The 23,643-nt window shown below is 37.6% G+C and overlaps 1 protein-coding gene across 4 annotated transcripts in view; it reads left to right on the top strand.

The window, feature by feature from the left end:
- The window catches only part of ARHGAP12 (Rho GTPase activating protein 12), a 77,436-nt gene extending 54,078 nt beyond the window's left edge, over positions 1 to 23,358 (top strand). For 2 of the 4 annotated variants that reach the window (XM_009325531.1, XM_009325529.1), the window contains 12 exons: positions 196 to 257; positions 1,862 to 1,943; positions 4,491 to 4,613; positions 9,398 to 9,502; positions 9,849 to 9,947; positions 12,540 to 12,642; positions 13,662 to 13,781; positions 16,775 to 16,873; positions 18,961 to 19,038; positions 19,898 to 20,032; positions 20,316 to 20,418; positions 20,856 to 23,358. In XM_009325531.1, the coding sequence (XP_009323806.1) occupies positions 196 to 257; positions 1,862 to 1,943; positions 4,491 to 4,613; positions 9,398 to 9,502; positions 9,849 to 9,947; positions 12,540 to 12,642; positions 13,662 to 13,781; positions 16,775 to 16,873; positions 18,961 to 19,038; positions 19,898 to 20,032; positions 20,316 to 20,418; positions 20,856 to 21,030 (1,284 nt within the window). In that variant the 3' untranslated portion in view covers positions 21,031 to 23,358. The remainder of the gene's footprint in view (positions 1 to 195; positions 258 to 1,861; positions 1,944 to 4,490; positions 4,614 to 9,397; positions 9,503 to 9,848; positions 9,948 to 12,539; positions 12,643 to 13,661; positions 13,782 to 16,774; positions 16,874 to 18,960; positions 19,039 to 19,897; positions 20,033 to 20,315; positions 20,419 to 20,855) is intronic. The other 2 variants (XM_009325532.1, XM_009325530.1) reach the window with 1 other exon arrangement.
- Positions 23,359 to 23,643: the final 285 nt, after the last annotated feature.

Here is a 23,643-nt window from a genome sequence, read left to right as displayed (position 1 = left end):
AATTTCCCAGAGGAGTTTTCATTTTTGCTGATCTCTGCATATTTAAATATACTTATGACAGTTTCTTGAAGTTATAACATGGGCAAAGATGGCTCATTGCCAGAAATTGATTATTTGGGGGACTGAATTCAGTGCTGTGATGGCAATAGAAGCACATTTCTTTTGTATTTGTAATGTCTTACTCTTATCTTACAGGGTCAAGAGAAGTATGGGTTATTGAATGTGACAAAAATTACAGAAAATGGCAAGAAAGTTCGGTAAGTCTTGGACTTCTAGAAGTACATGTGCATAAGGGTTTGTGTAAGGTATCTGACTTCTATATTAGGACAACATACCGGGTTTTGCCATTTCTTACTTTTTGCCTGGATTTTCCTTAGAGGTCTTCCTGTAGGACACAGTGTTTCCTTATCCCAAAATATGTGTTCCTCCCAATGAGCTAAAGATAATGGACTTCAGAGAGCCAGAGGCTCATGTATGCCGGGGCTCCACACAGGGCAGTGATTTCATGAAGGTGTACTGCTGAGAGACAGCTTTTGAAAATGGGATTGATTTATTTATTTAAAAGAAGATCTGTATAGGTTATAGCCAGTCTTGTTCCTTGGATAGAATTGGTCTAAGAGGGGCGTTCAGACTTTAATTTCCAAGGAGTATACATGTCATGTGCTCCCTAATTCTTCCTTCACTCTACTTGTGAAGGGTTTGAAGCAGAATGTATTGCCCAACGTTGGTCTCCCTGTAGATGATGAATGACCTCATTTCTAACTTCCTTTCTCTGCCTCACAGGCAGGCATTTACATTATAAATTATAATGTATAATCAAGTAATGCTGTCTAACTTACGTTTCTGGTGTTTTGCAGAGAGTCAGTGTAAATTCTGCATAAGTGTGGCACATCCTCAGATTTAATTTAGGCTTACTTTTTAATTTTTTTAATTTAATCTTTTAGGTCTAATACTGTGTTATATCTAGTTCAGTGTTTCCCAGGCTTTTGAGACATGAAGCATGCTTTTCCTGAGGATTAAATAGTCGGCACCCAGGTGATATTCCAGAGCCACCCTGACCTACTCCAGTGTAGCTGGGCAGCATATCTGACCCCCGATTTTGTTCCTCAGAGCTCCTAAGAGCTTGGTGGGAAAGGGTGGACGGTGGCTCATGTAAGCTGCTACTGTTACAGTATACTCTCACCATTTATGTTGCATCTGTTGGAATCATTGATCTGGATTACTGGGCTGCTGTACAGAAAGGTGCAACATGGCCGTCCTGCCACTTTGAGAGCTGTTGAATAATAATTCATGTTTGGGCAATGGGAATAGATTGTCAGGGCTTGTCAAGGCTTTTATTTTTTTTTTTAACCTCAGGAGGATAGGTACTCAGGCATAAAAGCGAGTAGACAGCTGGGACAACTAATTTGTTCTTTTTCTGCATTTTTTAGATGTGTAGCAAATATTTTGTTGCCAATGTAAATGAGCTTATTATATAAACGTGGGACACTTACATCCCAGTTAGGTGTGATCAATCAATTTCAGAATTATGCAGTACTTTGGCATAATCTACTAGGTACACAGTAGGCTGAGTGTTCCAGATTAGCCCCTTTGAAATTATAATTGTATGGTGTTTCTCCTGGTGAACTGCTTCCACTACTAATTAGCTTTGTTTGATTTAGCCTTTGATGGTCAGGCTGGGACTGTTAACATGTTTTTCCTTCTACAAATATGATAGCAATTAGGACTTACTGATGGCACTAATGACCATATATGTGGTTAAGTATATTAACATGCAGGTCAGCTGGGCAACAATGATTGACAGTTTAAATATCTACTTTCAAAGTCAATTTATCTTATGTTTGTTTACAAATATTTACAGAAAGAATTGGATGTCATCATGGGCAGTGTTACAAGGTTCATCACTACTGTTCACTAAAACCCAAGGAAGTGGAACTGGCTGGGTAAGCTCAGGAGCAACCCCCACCTTCATTTAAGTGTTAATCATGTAAAGCACAATGAATTAAAGCCCTCTTATTTGTAGGGCTTAAATACCGATATGCATGCATAATTTAGAAAACATAAGTGTGTCTAAATTAGCAGGAAAATAGTTTAAAGTAACAATTATGATGTAGAATGAGAAGAAAACCAGCTGTACTTTCTTATATTTCAGAAACGTTTTTATAGTTGATAAGTAAGAAATGGATAAAGAGGTATTCAGGTGCCCTGTAAGCTTGAAGTTTTTGCTCCAGGCCAAATATTTTTGTGTTCCTTACTAATGGGTTCGTCTAAACAGTTTGTTTGTTTTATCGTTCTTGGATATTTTTTCATCAACTCCAGATAATTTTGAATGTGACACATGTAATAAAGAAAATAGTCTGACACTTGGCTTGTTGCGTTGGACTATTTGAATAATGTAGTATAGTTGCCTTATCATTTAGTCTTTGCCTTGCTGGATACCACATTTTGTTTTATATCTGCATGACAAGTATTTGTATCTATTTTGATGTCTGATGAAGACCTAAAGAGAAACATCACACTGAAGATGAGGATTACTGAATTTTTATATCATCTCTAGTTTAATAGCACCATAATTAAATTGGCTTTATTTATCCAGCTGCATTCATACATTAATAGGTATAGAAATGGTTCTTCATCTATGGCTTAATTACCTACTTTTGGAGGTCTGACATTAAACTGTGTGGATCTCCTATAATAACTAAAGAGAGATTCGTTATTCCAGTGTATTATTATTATGCGAATTCCAGCAAAATTGCATCTTACAGATATATGCTATCCTGCTGTGCTTTGTTGATCTTTCTACTTGGCTCACTTTCTCCTGCTGTGCTTTTTTTGGGGTAGTGAATTGGTATTGACAATTCTGTTCTAAAGCATTGAGTTCATTTCAGAGCTGTAAACATAACTTTTTTGCCTTTCTGTTGCTGTAGAAGGGGTGGTTGGAAAAAATGGGTGAAGACAGATAAAACAACATTGGGGGTAGAAGAGAATGGAAAGAGTAAAGTTGGGCAAGACGGTCAAGCAGAAGGAAAAGAGAAGGGAAGGAAAAAGAATAAAGATTAAAGGCATGAGATGAGGTAAATTACACTGTCTGGTAGGAAGTGGAGTTGGTGAGCTAAGGATGTCTGCCCACACTGTATGTGGGGAGGGGAAGAGAACGTGATGTGCATCAGAGACAAAGCACAGAAAAAGGAATAGAAACATGTATACATATGAAAGTTACTGACTTTCCCACCTGTAAACATTGGGACACTAGGTAAATACAATTACTGTTATTCATCAGTGAGAAAAATATTGTCAATAAGAAAATGCACAGAACTTGTGAATTTTTAAAATATAATTTTTATGACAAAGTACGTTGAAGAAATATTGAAGAACCTTAAAAGGTGAGCTTTGAAGCAGGAAGTACTGAGATTTGGAAGGTTTTAAAACTCATTCCCTTGCCTTCCTTCATGCCCTTCAGTCATTGTCTATTGTTTAGTCAAGTTCAATTTCATCACCCTACTTCATAAAATGGAAAATTCCTAGCCAGTCTGAGGTGAGCTTTGATATTTCGATATGTAGTCTCAGTGCACAAAGAATACTATTATTTTTGCAGCACACTAATATTAATCATGGAAACTGATAACTTTTGCAATTTACTTTTATAGCTAAGGATCCAAAAAGTACTTTAATTTTATAGGTATAAATATGCATGTCTGGAAAGTAAAACATTTCACTTGAGTGAGTAATCAAGTTCCAAAAACTTGATTACCACTACCAATACTCTTAATCCAAATGTAGCTGTAGATCAAAAACCTATTATGTTGATATCATTGAAACACACTGTGCTAAACTAAGATACTGTTTATGAGTGTATGATACTGTTATGAATGAATGTGTGCCCAAATGAATTATCCATAAAAGATAGTCATGCAACTCTGCTTATTGCTTAGGGATGCTAGTATAAGTTGTGTTACACCTTCCGAATACAGTCATTTGGTGGGAAGACAAAAAGGCATAAATTCTTTTGATCATTTAAGTGGAGCAAAAGTATCATAGTCACAATATTTCTGTGGGAGACTGTCAGGTATGTGTACTGTCAAGTATTGGAGTAGGGTCAGCAAAATAAATATCAACAGTATGAACAGAATAAAGTAAAGCTGGAAATGTTAAGGGAGAACATCTTTCAAGGCCTTTGTATTGTATAGCTGCATAATCGCAGTTGGCTTTGTAAATATGTAATTGAATATTCAGCACATGCTCTTTTTGCTCTCTGTGTAGGAAATTTTTTTGGGGGTATTAAAAATTCCACCTCATCTCTTAAACTTTGATCTGTATCAGTATTTTAATAAGGTGAAGTCAAGTCTAACAGTTTGGCATAGATAATTACATTTCTTCATCTTACAAGAAGAGTATTTGTTAAGCATTTGTCTAGTGTTTTGATATAACCATATCTTCTTTTTGTGCATTGTTTTGTGACTTCATCACTCTTCTTCCTTTTTCTCATCAAGTCATTTTGCCAAGGGGGCTCAATTCCTGAGCTCTTGCTCTCGCTGCTTTCTTCTTGGAAAAATGCTCTCAGTCGTCGACCTGCTGTCACCTATGTAAACTCTGACCAAGTTTCAGCTATCACTGTATGTGTTCTTGTTGCATGCCTCTTGTCACTGTAAGGCTATTTGCCACTAATCTTGAAAGTAAATTTGAATTTTTCCAAGGTTTAAGTTTCATCACTTCATATAACACCTTGTGTATCCTGTTTGCTGAAAGTCATCCAAGGTGCAAATTAACACAAGTGTATTACAATAATCCTGTAATTGTTCTAATGGAACAAGGTAGAAAGAGTATCTGGTTCATCAGTGCCAGAATTATAATCCCAAATGTGTCTACTATTTGAACACTAGTGTCTTGACTAATAAACAGCATGATATGGTCGGGTTTTTAACAAATATTTTATGTCTAATTCTTTCTAACACAGCTAATTTAGGATGTTTGTAAGGTACCTGTGATGCTTTTGATACAATGATGTACATGTTGTTGGTTAATTATGGCTATAATTGGAATACCCAAAAATGTAAATGTGTTAAGCATAAAAAGCTGAAAGGAAAAGAGCTCAAGGATGTTCTGGCTATATGCCACATACAGAAATCGGATGTAAATTTGTAGGACTCTTTATATATAATTTAAGCATCTGTAGTTAGTCATGTTTTGAAGTGTAGATGCCAAGCATAGAAGCGCTGCTTATCAGAAACTGATAAAGTGTTGGTAGCTAATATGGTAGCTTGTTGCTCAAGGTGGATGAGGAGGAATTTAGCTAATGATACTAGTGTTAGAAGAAACAAGCAGGCTTGACTGGTTGTATAATTGTTTTTTAATATCACTTTCTCAGCATTCATATCAGAATCAAACTAAAGCTTTCATGGAAAAAAATCATATGCTGAAGACATTAAAAGCAACTTCAATAATCTGACTTCTTGATGATTTTAAAGTGTTGGTGATGTTTAAAACTATTTTGGTATCTTGGCTTGTATTTCCTGAAGAGGGGAGAGAACTATATGTTTTAAGTTTAATTGAGATTCCTGAGACTTCTAGAATGACCGTTTTGATGACCAGTACCTTAATTTTTTTTTTTTCCCCTGCAAGTAGGGGGGAGTAACTGTAGGCTTATTCAATTAACCTTGTGCTAAAAATGATGCAGCTGCCTTTTCTTTGTCTGTCAAATTCATTGCTATGTATGTGGAAGCCTGGAACAGATAATTTGTACACAGTTTGGTATCCTTTAAAATGCTACTTTCTGTAAGGAAATCTGTGGATTTCTTTTTAATGTGTCTTTTCAGACATTTAAATTTTCAGCTGTTGAAAGAAGGTGTCTCTCAACTTTTGGTGTGATCAAGTTGTAATAGCTATTGTAAAATTTTATCTGTGGGGCTTCATAAAACACAGCAAATGGTATCTGCTTAGAAGGAATAGTCTGTCAGCCTTCTTGTAATTGTCACATGTCCTCAGTGTCAAGTACAGTGGTGGTAAACTGAAAGTGGGTAAACTTCTCAAACATCAGGGAAATAAATGCTCTTCAAGGTTCGTCTGGGCAAACTCTTGTCTACTGTGTTATACCACTGTGTTTATAGGCAAGGATATTATGTGTACGTTACTACAGTTCATCAGTATTGTACAGCTGATTATACAGGAGCTCAGATGATTATCATGAAAACTATTTGGAATGCAAACACTCCTATCAGAGTCTGGCTTCAAAAAACTTACATCGCTTTGCTATGACAGTGAAGAATATCTTTATATTTTTCTTTTTTTGTTAAAGCTGTAAGTTCTGAAGCTCCCTTACCAGCCACAGAGGAGCATGTGTCCCCTCAGCTCTATTTCTGTAGTCCATGTGCGGGTGAGGAGGACTTGGAATTAAAATGTTCTACCCAGCTCTAATTAGAAACAGAATTACGAGAATGGCAGGTGTCATTTGTACGTCCAAAGTCTTCCCATAAATAACATCCAGTTGTGTTTCCAAAAAAATGCTGGAATATATCACAATACAGACTGCGTGTCTTGTCCTGTGGAGGCTTTCAGAACTTGGAGAAAACTCCTGACAAGATTGAAAAAGCCTTCTATTTATTCATGTCAGCACACATCTTCAAGGCAGTCCTTAAGCTACACAGCATCTACTATGTTTGAACTAACCCCCCCGCCCCTTCTTTCAAAAAAGTGGAATGACGACACCTTTTTTCCTAGAAAAAGCTGTCAGAAGTGACTCTAGGACAGCTTCATATCTAGGACAGCTTGCAACACCATGTATAGACCTCTCCCTCTTTCTCTCTCACACTGCTGTCCTTTCTAAACTTCCCAGACAGCTCTAAAGAGAAATCCAGTAAGAATAAGGTGTCTGCTCAGTAAGAATTGTATTTATCCTGACTAGTGCTGACTTGGCAGTGCACCCTGTTTTGAGAAAGCAGACTTTATGTCTAGGTGGCAGCAGATGCTAAATGGAAAGCTTTTCTTTTTACTGCTCCCAACAAAACCTACATGCTTTCAGTATGGTTTGATTGCCTTTAGCTAACCTTTGCATGCAGAGCGTCTGAGCTGCCCTGTACCGGACTTGCTCCTGGAAGCTTTCAAGGAGGGAATGGCTGCTGGCATCTCGTTTTCATATACCCAGGAGCAGAAAAGAACCTTGACAGGAAAGCTCACGGGAGAGACTTGAATGCTAAGCTTAGAATTTCCTTGAACAAAGAAGTTAAGCTTGTGATGAGTATATAAACATTGGTATATCAGAGGAGCTTTGCAGAGAGGCTGGATTGTTTGGATGGCTTTCCCCATCCTTGGATCTCTCTCAGCGGTTTGGGCACTGCTTGTGTGAAGGAGCGGGGGAAGACTTCTTTTTTCCCCTCTGAGAAATTTAGCTTCTAGTTTTTGGTTTGTTCTGTGCTTCTCTGAAATGCTGAAGTGAGTCAGGCCAAAAACATGGGTAGAGTGCAAAGGTGTTTGAGGTAGTACTGCGATCTGTCAAGTGCGGAGTTCAGCAAGCTAACGTATCGGAGGGCTTTCCTTTTGGTCAAAACAGCAGTGACTGTTATATTCTTTTTGTTGTTGTTTGTTGATTTTATCTGTAGCAGGTCATCTCCTGTGCTTCTCAGCATCATCTGGGCGGTGTTTTTAACAAATCCTCTCTGATCCTGCAGAGGAATTTGGCACTAGTCTCCTGCTCTCTCCAGTGCCCAACTAAGATTGTTCTAGGCTGTCAGGAAACGTGTGGCTGGAGCACTTCAGTTGTATGTGAAGCAGTTATGTGAGTCTCTCTTAAATAGGCGCCTGCTGCAAGGCTGCCTACAACTGCAAGAGCCGTAATAGCCTGGAGATCGTTCCTGTTCCTGTGGACTCCACTGCTGAGCTGGGCATCTCTCAAAAGCTCTACTGCAATTAATAAGAAATGTTCTTGGATGAGGTATCTGAGAATTAAGTTAGAAAGCGGAAGGGTGGGGTTTTTTTTTCCCCCTAAGTGCTAGCCGGCGTTGGGTAAATTAGAAATATTCCCCTATTCTGATACTTCATGGGTAAAATAAAGAAGATTCTACTTTCCATTCAGCACTTAATTGCCCTTAGGACTCAAGGCGGGGAGATTTTCCAGTGGTAAACAGCCTTTCTAAAACACAATTAGCATTAATTAACGTCCATGCTGGGAATTTAATCAGAAGCAGCAGATTAGTTCTGTTTTCTGAACTGTTTTTTCTCCTCTTGGATATGGCTGTTCTTGTGCAGGCTGGAAACTCGTGTTCGCAGCAAGGAGCTTGTCCGGGGGCTTACGTCCCCCAGAGCTCTCGCACGAACAGCATTCGCACATCAAAGACTTTTTAAAGAAATAGAAAAGAACCTTTCTGATGGCTCAGATGCTACAAGCTTCCTCTAGAACTACAGCATTAAATTTGTGCTACAACCAAGTGACTTACAGCTTTCCCTGTTCCATGTTTTACTTGTTTTACTTACAATTAGAGCTTTTTTTTTTGTATGGGTCACTGAGTTGGTTTCCTTGAGGAATGATATTTCAAAGCTATGTGGTGTAGGTTGAAACCCTAGTAAAAGTACTTTATTTTATAAAACTGTGATACCCAGTTTAAATGTAAAAGTAGTAGGTAAAAATAGCTCCCTGATTTTTTCCTCCAAATTGTTTGAAGGGTTATTTGTGGGTTAAATGCTTTTTTTACCACTTTGGTTATTTGCTGTTTGTTTAGTAGCTAGACAGTGAAATTGAGTTCTGTTTACTAGGATATGATCCAGTATTGTAATAGAAGCACTACAGAAAAATATAAAATAAAGGGAAAAGCATTACTGGAGAGGTGTATAGACACACAGGCACGTGTGAAAAATATATATATATATATATATTGCGAAAATGTAAAAACTGAAAGTGCTTTTTCAGTGCAGGAGGGATGTGATTCCTATCTAGCAAAGCTACTATTTCTGGTTTGATTTTTGGTTTTATATACAACCATTGATTAACTGACAGAATGGTTTGGGGTTTTTTTTTGGTTCAGTTACTTGTTAGCCAGTTTTGTTTAAAGCTTGGGACTAGCTTGACTAAAATCAAGCTACAGTCAAATGCTGTATGGACTTCTACCATTTGTGATAGGAAAAAAAGCTCTGCTGGAATTTGGTTGGCATTTAAAGTTGTGGAATTTTAAGGGCTTTAAGCTGAGCAGCTTTTAATAGGCATGCTTAAAGGGTGTTTTGTGTATGGTTTTTGTTTTGGTTTTGTTTTCCTGGTATCATGCCTGTTGATTTGTGGCAAAGTACTGTATCTGAGTTAAGTTGTACAGACTGTGAATAATGTATGTTATATTTAGAGGGTTGCAAGACTGTGTACCTGTTAGGAGTTTCTTTGTTTGTTTTTAAGTTTGTCATCATTGTTCCTTTTTTCTAGAAGTTTGGTGTCAATCAGTCTAAGCCAGAATTTACAGTGGATCTCAAAGGGGCATTGATTGACTGGGCCTCAAAGGACAAATCCAGCAAAAAGAATGTTATTGAGGTGAATTATTTTATTTAAATGCAGAATTAGATGTACTTTAATGACTTAAGAAATTTTCTCTAAACTTAAAATTAAAAACTTTGAGTTTTCTACATTTCTTCCTGCTCAAATGTAGACGTATCTTAGTACCTGCAAGAAATGTCCATTTTTAATACGTCTGTATGGGATATGCTTTTAAATTTTAAGCAGACTGTTATTTACTGTTTTCGCTGGTAAGTGTTCCTGAGTGGCTATATATTATCTAAAAGTTACGCCAGGGCGAAGTTTAACTTGATTTAGGTAATTTCACTTTTGAATTCTAGTGGGTTTATAATTTCTAATGATATCTGTTTTTATTTCTTTAAAGCTAAAAACCCGCCAAGGAACTGAGCTCTTAATTCAATCTGATAATGACAGCTTTATTAATGAATGGTACAAAGTTCTTAACTATACAATCAACAATCAGGTATGTGTTTGAATCATGAAGGCTCTATTTTCAAGGTAACATTACGTAGTAAAATAATTGATGTAGTGATTCCTAGTGCTTCACGTACATCTTCATTTTCTGATTTTCTTGAACATGGGCAGGAGTTTGGGGATATGGCAGTTCCTGGTGGTGACAAGTGAAATATAATTAATAGTGGCAAAGGAAGAAGGATGGTCTACTGGATTAAGAACCAGGAGATGCGGGCTGATCTCCAGCTCAGAAATGAGCTTCCTTCTGTGGCCAAATACTTGTTCTGTCTCGGTGACCTTGAAAGGTTCTGATAGAGAGGGAGTAAAGGGGGGAGGATGGCCAAGGAAGTGCTTCATGACATACGTTAATCAGCATTTGATACTGCTCTTCACTTAATAAGGCTGCACTAAAGTGCAAATTAAAAGCCCTGGCAAAATACTGTATTATCTCTTCTTATCAGACAGTGTCATGCCAACTATTTAATCAACAGAAAAGTGATCAAGCATTTGCTCTTGATATTGCCAAACAAGATTTACCATCTTTGAATTCAGAAGAAGCTGGAGGAGATCTTGGAGAAAATATTCTTTTCATATCAAGTTGACTTCATGTGTATTCTTAATTTTTATAATTACAGGCCTGGCTGCTGCCCATAAGCTGCACTTATGTTGCTTTTGATGTCAGTCAGTGGCCTTCATTTCTCTTAGCTCTGATAGTGTTTTCCACATATGGGTGTTTTCCACCCAACCATAGCAGGCTAATATGAATGGTTTAGTTTCTTTCTGAGTGCTCATGGTTTAGGGTCCTAGTCTTCTGCTCTCTGCTGGTATGAAAATGTCATGACCGTCAATAACCAGGCAAGGCAGCCACTCAGTGATACCATTCTCCTGTCTGCCCCGTGTAATGCAACTGAGGCCACTTCTTCCCTGCTTAAATATAAATGATGATGGAAAGGCTGAAATACAGCTGAGATGAGAGCGAGGTATTGCATATTAGATTGAGGAAGTGAGTGGTGGAATAGGGAGAGTTTATCACCACTCTGGAGCAAATGGTGATGTATTACTGCTGGGAGCTGGTAGCCAAGAGACCTAAGATTACAAGGGAAAAGTTCAAAATGTATGTTATTACACTACCTGATAATTTGGAGCACTGAAGCTTTGGCTACAAAAATCCATCAGATCTGAAGCAGACTTCTAATTTTGAGAACTTTATGGTAATAGTAGCTGTGAGTCTTTTTCCCAGGCCAGCTATGGCTAGTTCTAGTGTGATGAGATCTTTCCTCAAAAGAAGGTACAGCTTAGATTCTGGTCTCTTTTTGCTCCTTCAGGCTGCTGTTGTGGCAATATGCTGTACAAGAGGAATAGCTATCTGCGAAGGATGTGGCTGCTCTTTTTTACATACAGAAATTTCCAAGTTACTAGATTAGACTTGTTCCGTAATACAAACTAGATCCCATGTGACTTTTTCCAAAGCAATTCATGTGTTTTAAATTTAACAGTCCTAAAAAGCTTTGAGGCCTCTTGAAGAGAGCACTGTCCGAATGGCCTCAGTGGCAGAGGGATCCTTAGCAGGGACATTAATCAGGCAGTTGAATATATTGATCTTTGATATGTAAAAAGGCTATCCAAAGCTTTTGAAAAGCAACAGGGAACGAGGATTGTTTAAAGCTAACGTTAGCCCTTCAAGTTAAAGTGCAACTTAGTCGATGAAGTCACACTTCTCCTCATTCAGCTCTCTGGAGTACGCAACCTTGCCTTATTTTTTAAAATGCCCTTCCTTGTAGCAAAAGACACTGTACTGTCAGATTTTTGCAACTGCGTTAGAAGTCAAGTTCACTTCAGTAGAAGTGAAGTAAGAAATACACAGTTTTGGAAGGGCGTATGTTGTGCTGAGACCAGAGGAACTTTTCCTGTTTGCCGATATGTCTGCGTGTAGCATAGGTATGAGGCTGCAGGTGGGCAGTTTCAGACTCTGGTATCTGCCTCCGCACTACGTGATCTATGTTTTCTCCTGACTCTGTTTAATGAGAATATGCTGAGAGCGCGATAACACAGGGCAAGGATTTTAGGCCCTGGTGTATTTACTTTCTTAGAATGAATTCAGTGTATGTTTTGACAGTGGTGAAATTTTCCGACTGGCAATTCTATTTTCTGTCACAGAAGATTCTAATTACAGAAATCAGAAATAGGGTAAATGCTCTAGAAGTGTTTTGTAGACCCTGTTAATCAGGTGCTTCTGTAGCAGACCGTGTAAATGAAATAGCTGATGTTTGTCTACTGGATTTGAAAAAACATTAATATTGTTTATTGGTTGATGTAATGAAGTTTTATCATAGAAGACTGGTTGTACTTTGTTCAGTGTCCAGCAAAACCTTCTTTATTTGGTCTTATGATCAAATAGTGTTTCTCAAAGTTATTTGCTCTGCCAGTGAGAATGGTATTATCTCTGAAAATATTTTCAGCATCTAGTGTTCAGGAAAGAACCAACTGAATATCATTATAGGGAAAAAAAATGTATTGTAGAACTGTCTGCAGGAAACGTGTGTGTTAATGCTATATTCTGTGAATTGGTAACCTGACCACTGTATCTTCTTAAATCTAATAGGTAGTAGAGTCTGATGAAGCATTAGAAGATGATGTACCAGATTCCCCTGGGGTGGAAAAACAAGACAAAGAGAAAGAGAATAAAGACTCTAAGAAACTTCGTTGTGAGTTGAAAATTTTCCATTAATTGATTTTAGCAATGCCAATTTTTATTTTTTGCATCTTCAGTATTATGTGTAAATAGAGAACAATTCAAAAGGACAGTTAAAAATGAAACTACTCAAATTTGGAAACAGGCTTTGATATAGTTCATCCTACATCTTGGTGCCAGTTAGTAAGTTTTCTTCCATATTTTATTAATCATACTTTAAAAAAAAAAAAAAAGGAAAAAAAAGCACCAAACGTCTTTAGCTCCTGCTGTATGACACATGAAAAATAGGAGAAAATAGGCAGTGGTGAAATGGATTATTTTCAAGGTATTGTCAACTGTACAGAAGTAATGAGACTTTTTTTCCCCTCTGACTTTTATAAATGGTTTTGTTTAAGGATCCTTTTGTGCTTTTACATGTTCAAAACTGATTAGAATTGTTTTACTTGGTTTTTGTCTGTGGTACAGCATCTGTAAACACTTGCACTATTAAACAGCAATTTCACTAAGTTGCTAATAAGGTTATATTGGCTCATTTAGAGAAACATTTTTAATTACACCTTCAGAATTTTAGAGTTAAATTTCTTTTAGCCACAGAAATTTCTTCCTATGCACAGAAATATATTAATCAGGCAGACTGTCTTCTGTCTTCTGGGCCTTATATGTCATTTGCAAGAAAGTATTTATTTCTTTTAAAATAGTTAAATTAATGAAAGGCAGGACTGGTTTTGAAACATAGCTATATTTTTTAAATTCCACATCAATTACATATGTAAGCTACCATTTAGTTATTGTCACAGGCACGCTTGGTTTTACAAGTTTTTTGTGACAGGGTTGTCTCTTGGTGGTTTGAAAAATGGATGCTATTTACAAGGAGTTCCCAAAAGTTAAGGAAAAAAATTTGGATGCAATGCAAATTTGAATAGGTTTTTAATGTGGTTTTGAGCTTAATTTTTTTTTTAATGTTGGTTCCTTAGCAGATAAATGCAGTGTTGGTTCTGTGGGTATTCACACTAAATGCGTTTCTCTTTTTAGCAGTGAAAGCGCCTAGCAATATAGATTCTACAGATCAGAAAAAGACCAAAACGAAGCTCAAGAAGTTTCTTACACGGCGCCCTACATTACAAGCTGTCCGTGAAAAAGGCTACATTAAGGGTAAATGAACCTTTTTAACAAAGGAAATAATTTGAAAAGCTGAATTTAGTAGTTCATGTGTAAAATGGGGTTAAAATGGTCTAGTATTGGAGTAAAATGCATGTATATAGCTGGTTTAACAAAAGTCTTGGATGTATAGTGGAACTGGTGATTGATTGTCATTCTTCTGAGCGCTCCTACTAGCCACTAAACTTCACAGAGGACGTCCTGTCCTTCAGCTCATTACTGGCAAAACTGCAGTGAAAGTTGAGGGCCCAGGAGCCTGTTTGGGCTTGGAGTGCTTCTTAGCTAGAGAGTCCATTTGGTCTGCTGTTCTGAGCTGGAAACTTCAGATAGCTGATAATCATTTGTGCATACAAGGGAAAGAAAAGTCCTTTGGGTGCAAAGCTGAATGCATGTGCTCATCTGTTTCACAAGGGTGTTTTAGTCTGAGTGGAACCAGACAATCTTGTGCCATCTCGTAAGAAATGAAATATTTAGGCAAACCGAGATGAGGCTAAAGGAATCTTAACTTAAACATCTTTTTTCCCCTAACCTTTTTTGAATGTATATGTTTTTTAAATTGTTGCACAAACAATAAGTCTTACAGATATTCTTGAATCAAACTTTTGAAAGAATTGATTTCCGTTTGTCACGCTTGTAGAAACTTTGAGCGAACAGTACTTGCACAGGTTTAAGTTAATGTGTTCGTGTAAATTATTGATCTGGTACTCACTGTAAAACTTCATTTATTTATTTATTTGTATGCTTTAGCAGGACTTGTAGGTGGTGCTCTACTAGGGTCAAAATAGCATATGGGTAGGCAAATATCAGGCCAAACCCTACTGTGATTTGCCTAACTACATACTTCAACAGGTGTGCTTCTGTTGCATGGGGTGTTTCGTATATTTGTGTATCTGCAAATATAATTTAACTGTAAATGATGATTTTTTTTGTTTGGGATAAGGAGGCATTATTCCCAGACTTTGACGTTTTGCTCTGCTTTACAGCTTAGTATTCATGTCATGGCCCAGTGACGTAACTTCTGCCATTAGCAACAGTGAACGCTAAGCCAAGTTTAATTTGTACACATGCGTGCTGATGATTGGATTTTTAATAAAGACATTAAGTAATGGAGAGTTTGTTTTTATTTAAAAGCATGGTGTAAAGTTTAAAAGTTGGATCAGTGCTGTACAGTTTTACATTTACTGTATGAATGAAAAACATAGACGTTTTTATTTAAAAGCCCAGTGTACTTTTGTGGCTGCTGCAGAACAAGCTTAGTAAATGGAAAACTTGGCAAACCCAGTATGAGCAGAAAAAATAATGAGAAGTTCTAGAACAAAAACCCACTTGAAACAGCATGCACTAAGCAGAGAAGTACCTGTGCTAAAGTTTTGTTACACGGAAAAACAAATTACAAAAGTTACTTTAAGATGAGAGGAAAAAAAAATGATTGCTGTATATGTGGAAATTATTGAAGTCAGAGGCAATTGTGGCAAATCAGTTTGTTACATGCTAGTGTTTTCTTGTGCTACCTAATCTTCATTGCTTTACCTGCTACAGCTGCATGCTAGCCTGGCTTTCTGCTGCATGGACTTTTTCAATCCCTTGCTACTGATTCTGCTTACACAGCTGGCTGCGTGAGGAGCAGCAGCAGGACTGAGGTGTTTCGGGGCACTGGCCTTGTACGCGTACAGCTAATAATACCATTATATGCCGGTTTTCATACTGTATAATTGGTTTGGAGTGCTGTTTGGATTTCCCAAAGCAGTAGTCAGATGCAAGTATTATTAATGAATCTGCTTAAATTACTAAACATGAAAAATGGGCTAGATGCTATGCATGATGCAAATGCAAGAACAGTTTCTCTCTTGCATAAGCTTTGAAGTAAGATCTACTAGATACTGCAAAGACAGCCACTTACATACCTTATTTAACAGATTTAAAAAAACCAAACAAACACCACAAACTTTCTTTCCTTTAAGAGTGTGAGCTTTGTCTAGAGAGGCAAAGACACCCACCCCCCACCCCCCCCATCTCAAGACCCTGTTTCAATCTCATTCATCTGAACAGGGGAGGTAATCTATTATTTGGGCATCTTCGATGAAAATCATAGAAATGGGTCTGAGAGAGATTTTGGTGATAACAAAACCTGAACAAGAGGAGTTAACATGTTGCTCACATGTTAACTCCTCTTGCTCATGCTTAGTGCTTAGCTCATACTCATGCTTAGTGTATGACTAAGACATTACAAGAATCTGTTCTCTGCCCAAGCTGATTTTCATTTTTGCTCCAGTTTATGATGGAAAACACTCCCCCTGGATTGTGTGGTTTTGAAAACAAAAACTCAAAATAACCTTTGCCCATAAATATCTGTATTTACATTCCAACCTTGCAGCCAGGTTGCCTATGCATAAGTCATACTGGCATCCCGTTCAGAGCTCTGTGATATAAAGGTCTGTCATTTAAAAATCCATGTCAGAATTTAAATGTTAAAAGTAAGTAAATTAATATGTAATGCTGGGTTAAACAGTAGGTTCAATGAAAGATGGAATTTTACAGGGTTTTTCCCCAAGCAATGCCAAAAGCTTTCACTTTGGTTAAAGTTTATTATCTCTGTTCAGATTTTTAACAAAGATTACAGTAAGTGTATTTTGAACTCAGAACAGGAATGGAGTGTAACAGGATATTTGAATCCATTAAATTTCTCATTACAGTAATAACTATATGACTTTTAAAAGTATCTCCTGATGGATTAAAATAATATCAGTAGTAAAAGTTCCTTACTCAGAGACTCACATTTGGGTAACTGCTGGCACTCTTTCTTACTGGGAGCTTTTTCTTGCTGGGAGCTGCTGAGAGCTCTTTCCAAAACTTTCCTATTTTCACTCTAATACTGCAACAATTGTACCCAGTAGTCTTTGCCCTTTGTAGAGGTTTGTTTTAACCTGAACTAGTTCTGTCACTCGAGTCCTGTTCCACTGTAAATCAGTCTCTTTACTTGGTTCCAGATCAAGTGTTTGGTTCCAATCTCACCAGCTTGTGTCAAAGAGAAAACAGCACGGTGCCAAAGTTCGTGAAGCTGTGCATTGAGCATGTTGAGGAACATGGTATGGTGAAAATTTTTTGTTTCCAAATCTCTTTTGCTCACCACGCTATCTAAACGTTTTAATCCTTAAAATGCTGCAGATTTCTTTGGGGAAAATGATCTGAAACCTGTGTCTGTATATAGCAATGAGTTTTCAAGAGTGGGGAGGTAGGTGGGATCCAAAATGAGGAGAAGGGAGGAAATCTTGTATCTGAGAAACTGATCTGCTTCAGTATCTTTCAAGCTAAGGAGAAGGCAGGACAGCCTTCTGGCAGCAAGGCTCTAAGGGAAGAGGGATTACAAGTGATAGAAGAGCTCAGCCCATCAACAGTTTTTTTCAGTTTAAAAGAGGGGGAGACTGTCAAAATGTGGCTGTTCATTTTTGGAAGGTTTAAGCATGTTAACAAAATAATTTATGTTAAAACTTCCTTGAAACAATCTTCTAGGAAAAAATTGTGTTCCTGCTCTGTATATGCTTTGACTGCCAGAAAACAAGTCTTCTCAGTTTGATGCCCTTCGGCCAGTTACACCGATTGCTATGTGAAGTTTTATGGAATTCTGGAGATTGAGTCAATATGTGGTTATATGGCTGATAATTTTTGTTTGCTTTCATTGAAAATAAGTCTCTTCCACCTAATAACTGAGAAAATTATATGTTTGAAAGCTACATGTGACATTGTGGGTTGTCTGATGTGCAGGACATCTTCACATTTTTGTTGAAAATACGTTGGTTGTGACTCCTGACTTGGCTGTAGTCTGTGCTGGTTTTCTTGCCTGTTTCTTGCTGTTGTCATTGCCCTATCTCCTGGAAAAGATGACTGAGAGGGGGGTTATGGAATCTCCATAACCATCATTCAAATATATACCAGTCTGTTAATCTGAGGACGTTTTCTTGAGAATCAGGGTAAGTGTTACAGGGGAATACTACATGTGAATTTTAAGGCATCTTCCATGGGAACTTCATTTAGGATTTTGTTGCAGCCTTTAGTCCTTTCTCAATGCTGCTATCTTACGGCCTGGGAGGGGAAAAATAACTGCTTCCATTGCCTTACTCCAGTTCGACAAACTGCCACCTTGCTTGTAACAGCAGGCTTTATTCCGTTTGTGATCTGCAGTTTGTGAGAAAGAGGTTATTTTGCTTTGTTCTTTTTTTATTTCTTTTAAAGACAGGACTGCAGTGAAGATAGTGGTGAAGTTTTCCTTTTTTAAATACCTGAGGGGAAGCTGACAGAATGAACAGCTTTTTTTTCCCACTTCTCCAACTCTTCTTCCTACTGCCAATAGACTTCAAATCAGTTCTTTCTGTAAAGGAATGACTAGTGGATTATGGGGAAAAGGGATATGTCAGATGGTGCTGGTAACTGTGCTGTGTTGCATCAGACAACTTGAGGAGCTACAGGGACTGCAGGTATTCTGGCAACACTCACCCTCTCAGTGGCACTGACTCACATGCTGCATTCAAGTGGCGTTTCAATTAAATTCTTTACCTGCTAATCACTTCTGAGTAACTGCAGTGGCAACCACAGAGACACAGTTTTCTTCTTTTCTGGTTGAGTGTGCAATACTGCAAAGGCAAGGGCTACCCATTTTAGTTTTGTAGGCTGTTGGGTAGCGACGAGTGTGCATGCACATCGTTCCTTCTTCATGCAAACCTGGTCACTTGACAACTTTGAGATGCTCTCTATGCATGATTTGATTTGATTTTTCTTAACCATACATTAAAGAATTGAACATCCACAAAATACTTGGTTCTTGCATGTTGGACTCCCATAGACCCCCTGGCCACCCACCAAGAGCATCTTAAACGAGACGCCTAGTCTCATTGGGGAAACTTGGAGCTGTTGCCTCATTACTACTGTTCTACTGTGTAGAAAGTTTTAGAGATTACTTTGAGCTTGATGCTACCAAACCTGTGTCAGCAAACTAAACCTCCTCTGATACGCCCTGCTCATCAAAAAAGCTAGTTTAACAACTTTTTTTGGTTGTTGAACCAAGTGTTCTTTGTTACAAGGTGGGTTTCTTTTGTTTTTAGACCTATAAAGAAGCAGCCTAATGATTGCAGAATTCACACGTGTAAGGTATTAAAATGGATTTATCCCCTTGTTTTAGGATTAGATGTTGACGGCTTATACCGAGTTAGTGGCAATCTTGCAGTGATACAGAAGCTAAGATTTGCAGTAAACCATGGTAAGCTTCCTTCAACTATATTATAATTACCTATATTTTCAGATAGTTGAAGTTCATAGAAAGCTTAGGAAAAAGTTTTCTTAATGTATAACTGCAGTCTTTCATGAGAAATGATTGTCATCTTCAAAGTACACTAGCTTCAAAATTGCAGAATTTAGTGTGTAATATACATCATTTGAAAAACCTGGCATCCTGGAGGTTTGGTCTTATGTGGAGCATGGAGGCATTGCTAGAACATAATTCTAAAAAATGGTGGTAATAGAATTTGAGGGGGGAGAATTATTTCAAATAAAATAACTTCATACATTATGGGAAAAACAGTAAGCATATTAAGTTTCCACTAGTATTAAAATTGTAAGTTAATGCTTTTCAGTGAGATTTGCTACTGCCTTTTAGTGTGGGGGTGCTTAGCTCCTCTTTGCCATACTCTGTGTATAAAACCCTTTCACGTGGCTATATATTAGTGTTTTGTTCAGTGGGATTCAATAGGAAGCACGCAACTAGGAAGAGGACAGTAGCCCATCTACAATCTGACCTGTCGTTCCCTGATTGACAGGGTGTAACAGTAAATTGTGTGTTATGTCAGCAACTCCTATTCCCCTCTGGAAAACGCCCTTGGTGTAGGGGAGCTGCATGTAGTGCAGTAGGCGGAATTTGGCCATCTCCGTCTGTAGTGGTTGAGTTTTGTATCCCCTTTTACACTGCTGCAGCTCTGTATCCCAGCAGGGAATGGGCTGAAGTGGAGTAAGTCTCTTCACTGCTTTAAAAGCAATAAGTACGGAAGAGTAGTTAAGTTTATTTTTAAAAAAAGCTTTTATGGTTAAATTATTAACATCAATTATTCATTTTTCTCTCTCAGATGAGAAACTAGACTTGAATGACAGTAAATGGGAAGATATACATGTCATCACAGGAGCGTTAAAGATGTTTTTCAGAGAATTGCCAGAGCCGCTGTTCACTTATAATCACTTCAATGACTTTGTCAATGCAATTAGTAAGTCTGAAAAACATGCCTGTGCTTTTTGTGTAAATTCTGTTCAATATGTACAATTCACTTCATTATTTTGGAGAGTAAAAAAAATGTTTTGGTTATGAACGTCTGTAAGGCTTACCTAAAATTGCCTGTCAGTAATGCATGGTGCGGTCAGGAGGTGGCAGTATTTTATCTAATATTAGCACTGCAAAACTTTTGCGTTTATTCCCAGTCTGTTAAATTTTATGCTAAAGTTTTAAACAAAAACACTGAATTCTTGTTTCTATGCCTCATCCTTTTGCAGAACAAGAACCAAGGCAGCGTGTCCATGCTGTTAAAGATTTAATCAAACAGTTGCCAAAACCAAATCAGGACACTATGCAGGTACTCTTTAGACACCTGAAGAGGTAAGTAGCAGAGAGAAGGAGAGGCTTTGTATTGCTGATCCTCCCTTAAAGCTAAATAATCCAATTAAAAGTACTAGGTGACTGTTCCCACTGCATTTTTCTTGCCTATATTGGACTTGATGAAAACAATATATCAGTCTGTATTTATACAAGCTTGCAGGGTGCCAAACGGACTTTAGACAGTATGTGTCATACTTGTGATGTTTACTGCCAAGTCCTTATGTTCGAGGGATTAGGAGAGGATCAGGAATAGCATTTTAAAACAAAACTTCTCCGTAGAGAGGGGAATCACAGCAGCTGTATGTCCTAATAACAAGACTACTCATTAAACAAATACTGTGAATAGTCATTTGCTTTGGACTGTGTCTTTTTCCCGTCATCCTGTTACTCTGACACTGATAAGTGTCTCTTTGTGGTTTTTTTTTTTTCTCTTTCAGAGTTGTAGAAAACGGAGAAAAGAACCGAATGACCTATCAAAGTGTAGCAATAGTTTTTGGTCCAACCTTATTAAAACCAGAGAAAGAGACTGGTAACATAGCAGTCCACACGGTATACCAGAATCAGATTGTAGAATTAATCCTACTGGAATTGAATTCTGTCTTTGGACGCTGATATTTTTCTTGGAGTAGAAACTGGAAGTGATGGGTTTGCAGCAGTACTCCATCAGAAGGAAAATCTCTTGCTGTACGTGATGTATTATGTTTGTGGACCAAGCAGCAACTTGTTTTTTTGCACTTTTGGGGAAGGGAGAAACAGGAGACATGTTTGACCACTTTAATGCAAATTAAAGACAACACTTTGGATTTCTTTGAAAAGTTCAATGTAAAAAGTGAATTGAAAAGGTTATAGTTTGCCTTTTTTAAAGTAGCATTGGAAAAATGTAATATAGGTCCATACACTGGATTTCTTGGAGAGTAAAGCTATTAATCTCAAGCTGGATAATCTGGAATTTAATCTTAAAATTCTTCCACTTGGTAGGGAAAAGTCCTACCAACTGGCATGGAAAAATTCAGTGAAGTTACATCTTAAGCTTGTGTATTACAACCTACTCAGATCCGTATGACACTTTTCCAAGGGGTTTCTGCATGCAGTGACTGTCTTAAACTTGTGCTAACAGTTTGGTTTAGTTATTCAAATCTAATTCCTCACTTGATACCTGCTGTCCTTTCTCCTTTTTTCCCCCCTTTTTCTTTTTTTCTTTTCTTTCCTTTTTTTCCCCAGCAACCTTTCTGGAACTTCTTAGTTGTTTTATAGAACAGCACACTGTTTCAAACACTGAACCTGTAAGAATATCCAGCAACGGATATTTGTCTTGTGGCATAATAGAAGTCATATTTAATAAACATGTTCATTTTTTCAGGGTATTTCCTGAGCTAAGTTTTGTGTTATACTGATTTAAAGCTAAAATCCTAAGTAAATACCAACTGTAACACTGTATTGAGTTCTTGGTATAATGCTGTGGTAGTGGAAGTTTCTTGATGTAAATACAGGCTGTCCTTTTGATTCTTGTATATAATTCAGTTCCTGTATAGTTTAAGAACACTTTAGTCACACATTTCTAATCATGGGTAGATTAGCTACAGTAGCATAACGTTTCCAGTGGATGTCTGGGTTTCAGCAGGGAAACAGGTTATGGGGAGGGAGGGGGGACCTAACTGTGTGCACTTTTAGATGTTAATGACATTTGCGGGCAAATAACTGTAATGCAAATGGTACTGGAAAAATACTGAGTGTGCTTGCTAAATTGTTAATGCACTACAAGAGGAGCCTTTTAGGTTATTTAATATGTACAGGATATGTTAGAAAAATGTATTATGAATTCTAACATCTACAAATAGTGAAACTCATGTTTTGATAGATAGATGTTTGATGGAATCCATGATGCTAAATTTAAGATTTTCTTTTTACATTAATGTAGAATAATTTGTAAAATCGGTTTTGAAAGATTTTGTTACAGGGAGCATGGTCTGCTGAAGATTTTTTTAAATGTATTTTTCTAGACTAACTGCTGTATCTGACATATTTGTTATGTCTAACCTGAATAAAGAAAACCGTTAGTTCTTTTAGAGTTTGCCGTTCCCGCTTCAGACAACATGAGTCCCCTTTAAATGGCAAGACCGATGTATCTTACTGCTTAGCATGCATACTACTTGTGGCCAAGAGTTGTCATGCTGAATTAAAATACCAACACTTACTTTATAACCTGACAATTTTAGGAACTTCCCAGTTCCTTTCTTTAACAACTTAAATGCTAACATAAGGTTCAGAGAGGGCAGAATTAATTTATGGATATAAATTTGCGGTCTTTAAAACATATCCCAACTTACTTGGAACCTACTGTACAGAAAGCAGATACATTGGGGAAATAATTGTATTTCACCTTTGATCTGTTGTATACCGTTCACGACACAGTTCTGGCTTACAGCAAAGGGGATGTGTGGTGAAGTACTGAGGTGTAATCAGATGAATGGTACGAGAATTTCATGAGCATAGGGCTCGCACGAGAAAAGTCTTTGGAGATAAAAGAGAAGATGAGTTACCTTGTGGCTTTCTCACTGTCTTCTTGTGGTAACGGTGAAGTCTTGCGGTTTGTTGCAAAGCAACCTGGGTTAGAATTGTGGTAGCTCCATCTCGGCGTTGTGTTGTCAGCCTCCTGGTAGGCTGTCAAACCGGAGCAGTGCTGAGTGGCAGGTGTGCCCCAAGCTACTAGAAAATATCAACACAGCTGAAACCTGTTGCTGTAGATTATTCAAATCCCAACTTCAGCTGTAAAATAAAAAAGAATTCCCACTGCTAAATGAGAGGGCTTATCCACAGGTCACCTTTTCTGTACAAGTGTTACGTTTTTCAAAGAAAGAATGCCTTTTTAAAACAATTTGATAACGAGGATGTCACACTTTTCCTTGTATTCCCCCAAATAAAGCATTTTGTTATTACAATATATAGTATGGTTTTGTGCAGCGAAGTTGTCATATGTTTTAATGTTCTCATTTTTAGTTTGGGGAGGGGACAGTATTCTTTTTAATTGAAAGAGGTGTAGCTAAACACTCAAAACATTTGGGAAGGGGAGGCTGTCCGAGCTGACTGTGTGCTTGTCGTGACCAACTTGAAACTCTGTATGTCAGTACATTGAGTTTCTTCACTACTTGAAAGTACCATGTCTTCTTCCTGCAGTTAGCTTTCTTTTAAAAAAATCAAACCCAGATTTTTGCACAAACAGCAAGG

This window comes from Pygoscelis adeliae, unplaced genomic scaffold (genome assembly GCF_000699105.1).
Source record: "Pygoscelis adeliae isolate BGI_AS28 unplaced genomic scaffold, ASM69910v1 Scaffold175, whole genome shotgun sequence".
NCBI classification, from domain to species: domain Eukaryota; kingdom Metazoa; phylum Chordata; class Aves; order Sphenisciformes; family Spheniscidae; genus Pygoscelis; species Pygoscelis adeliae.
The sequence above is the reverse complement of the archived record's forward strand: the minus strand, read 5'-3'. Positions and strand labels throughout refer to the sequence as shown.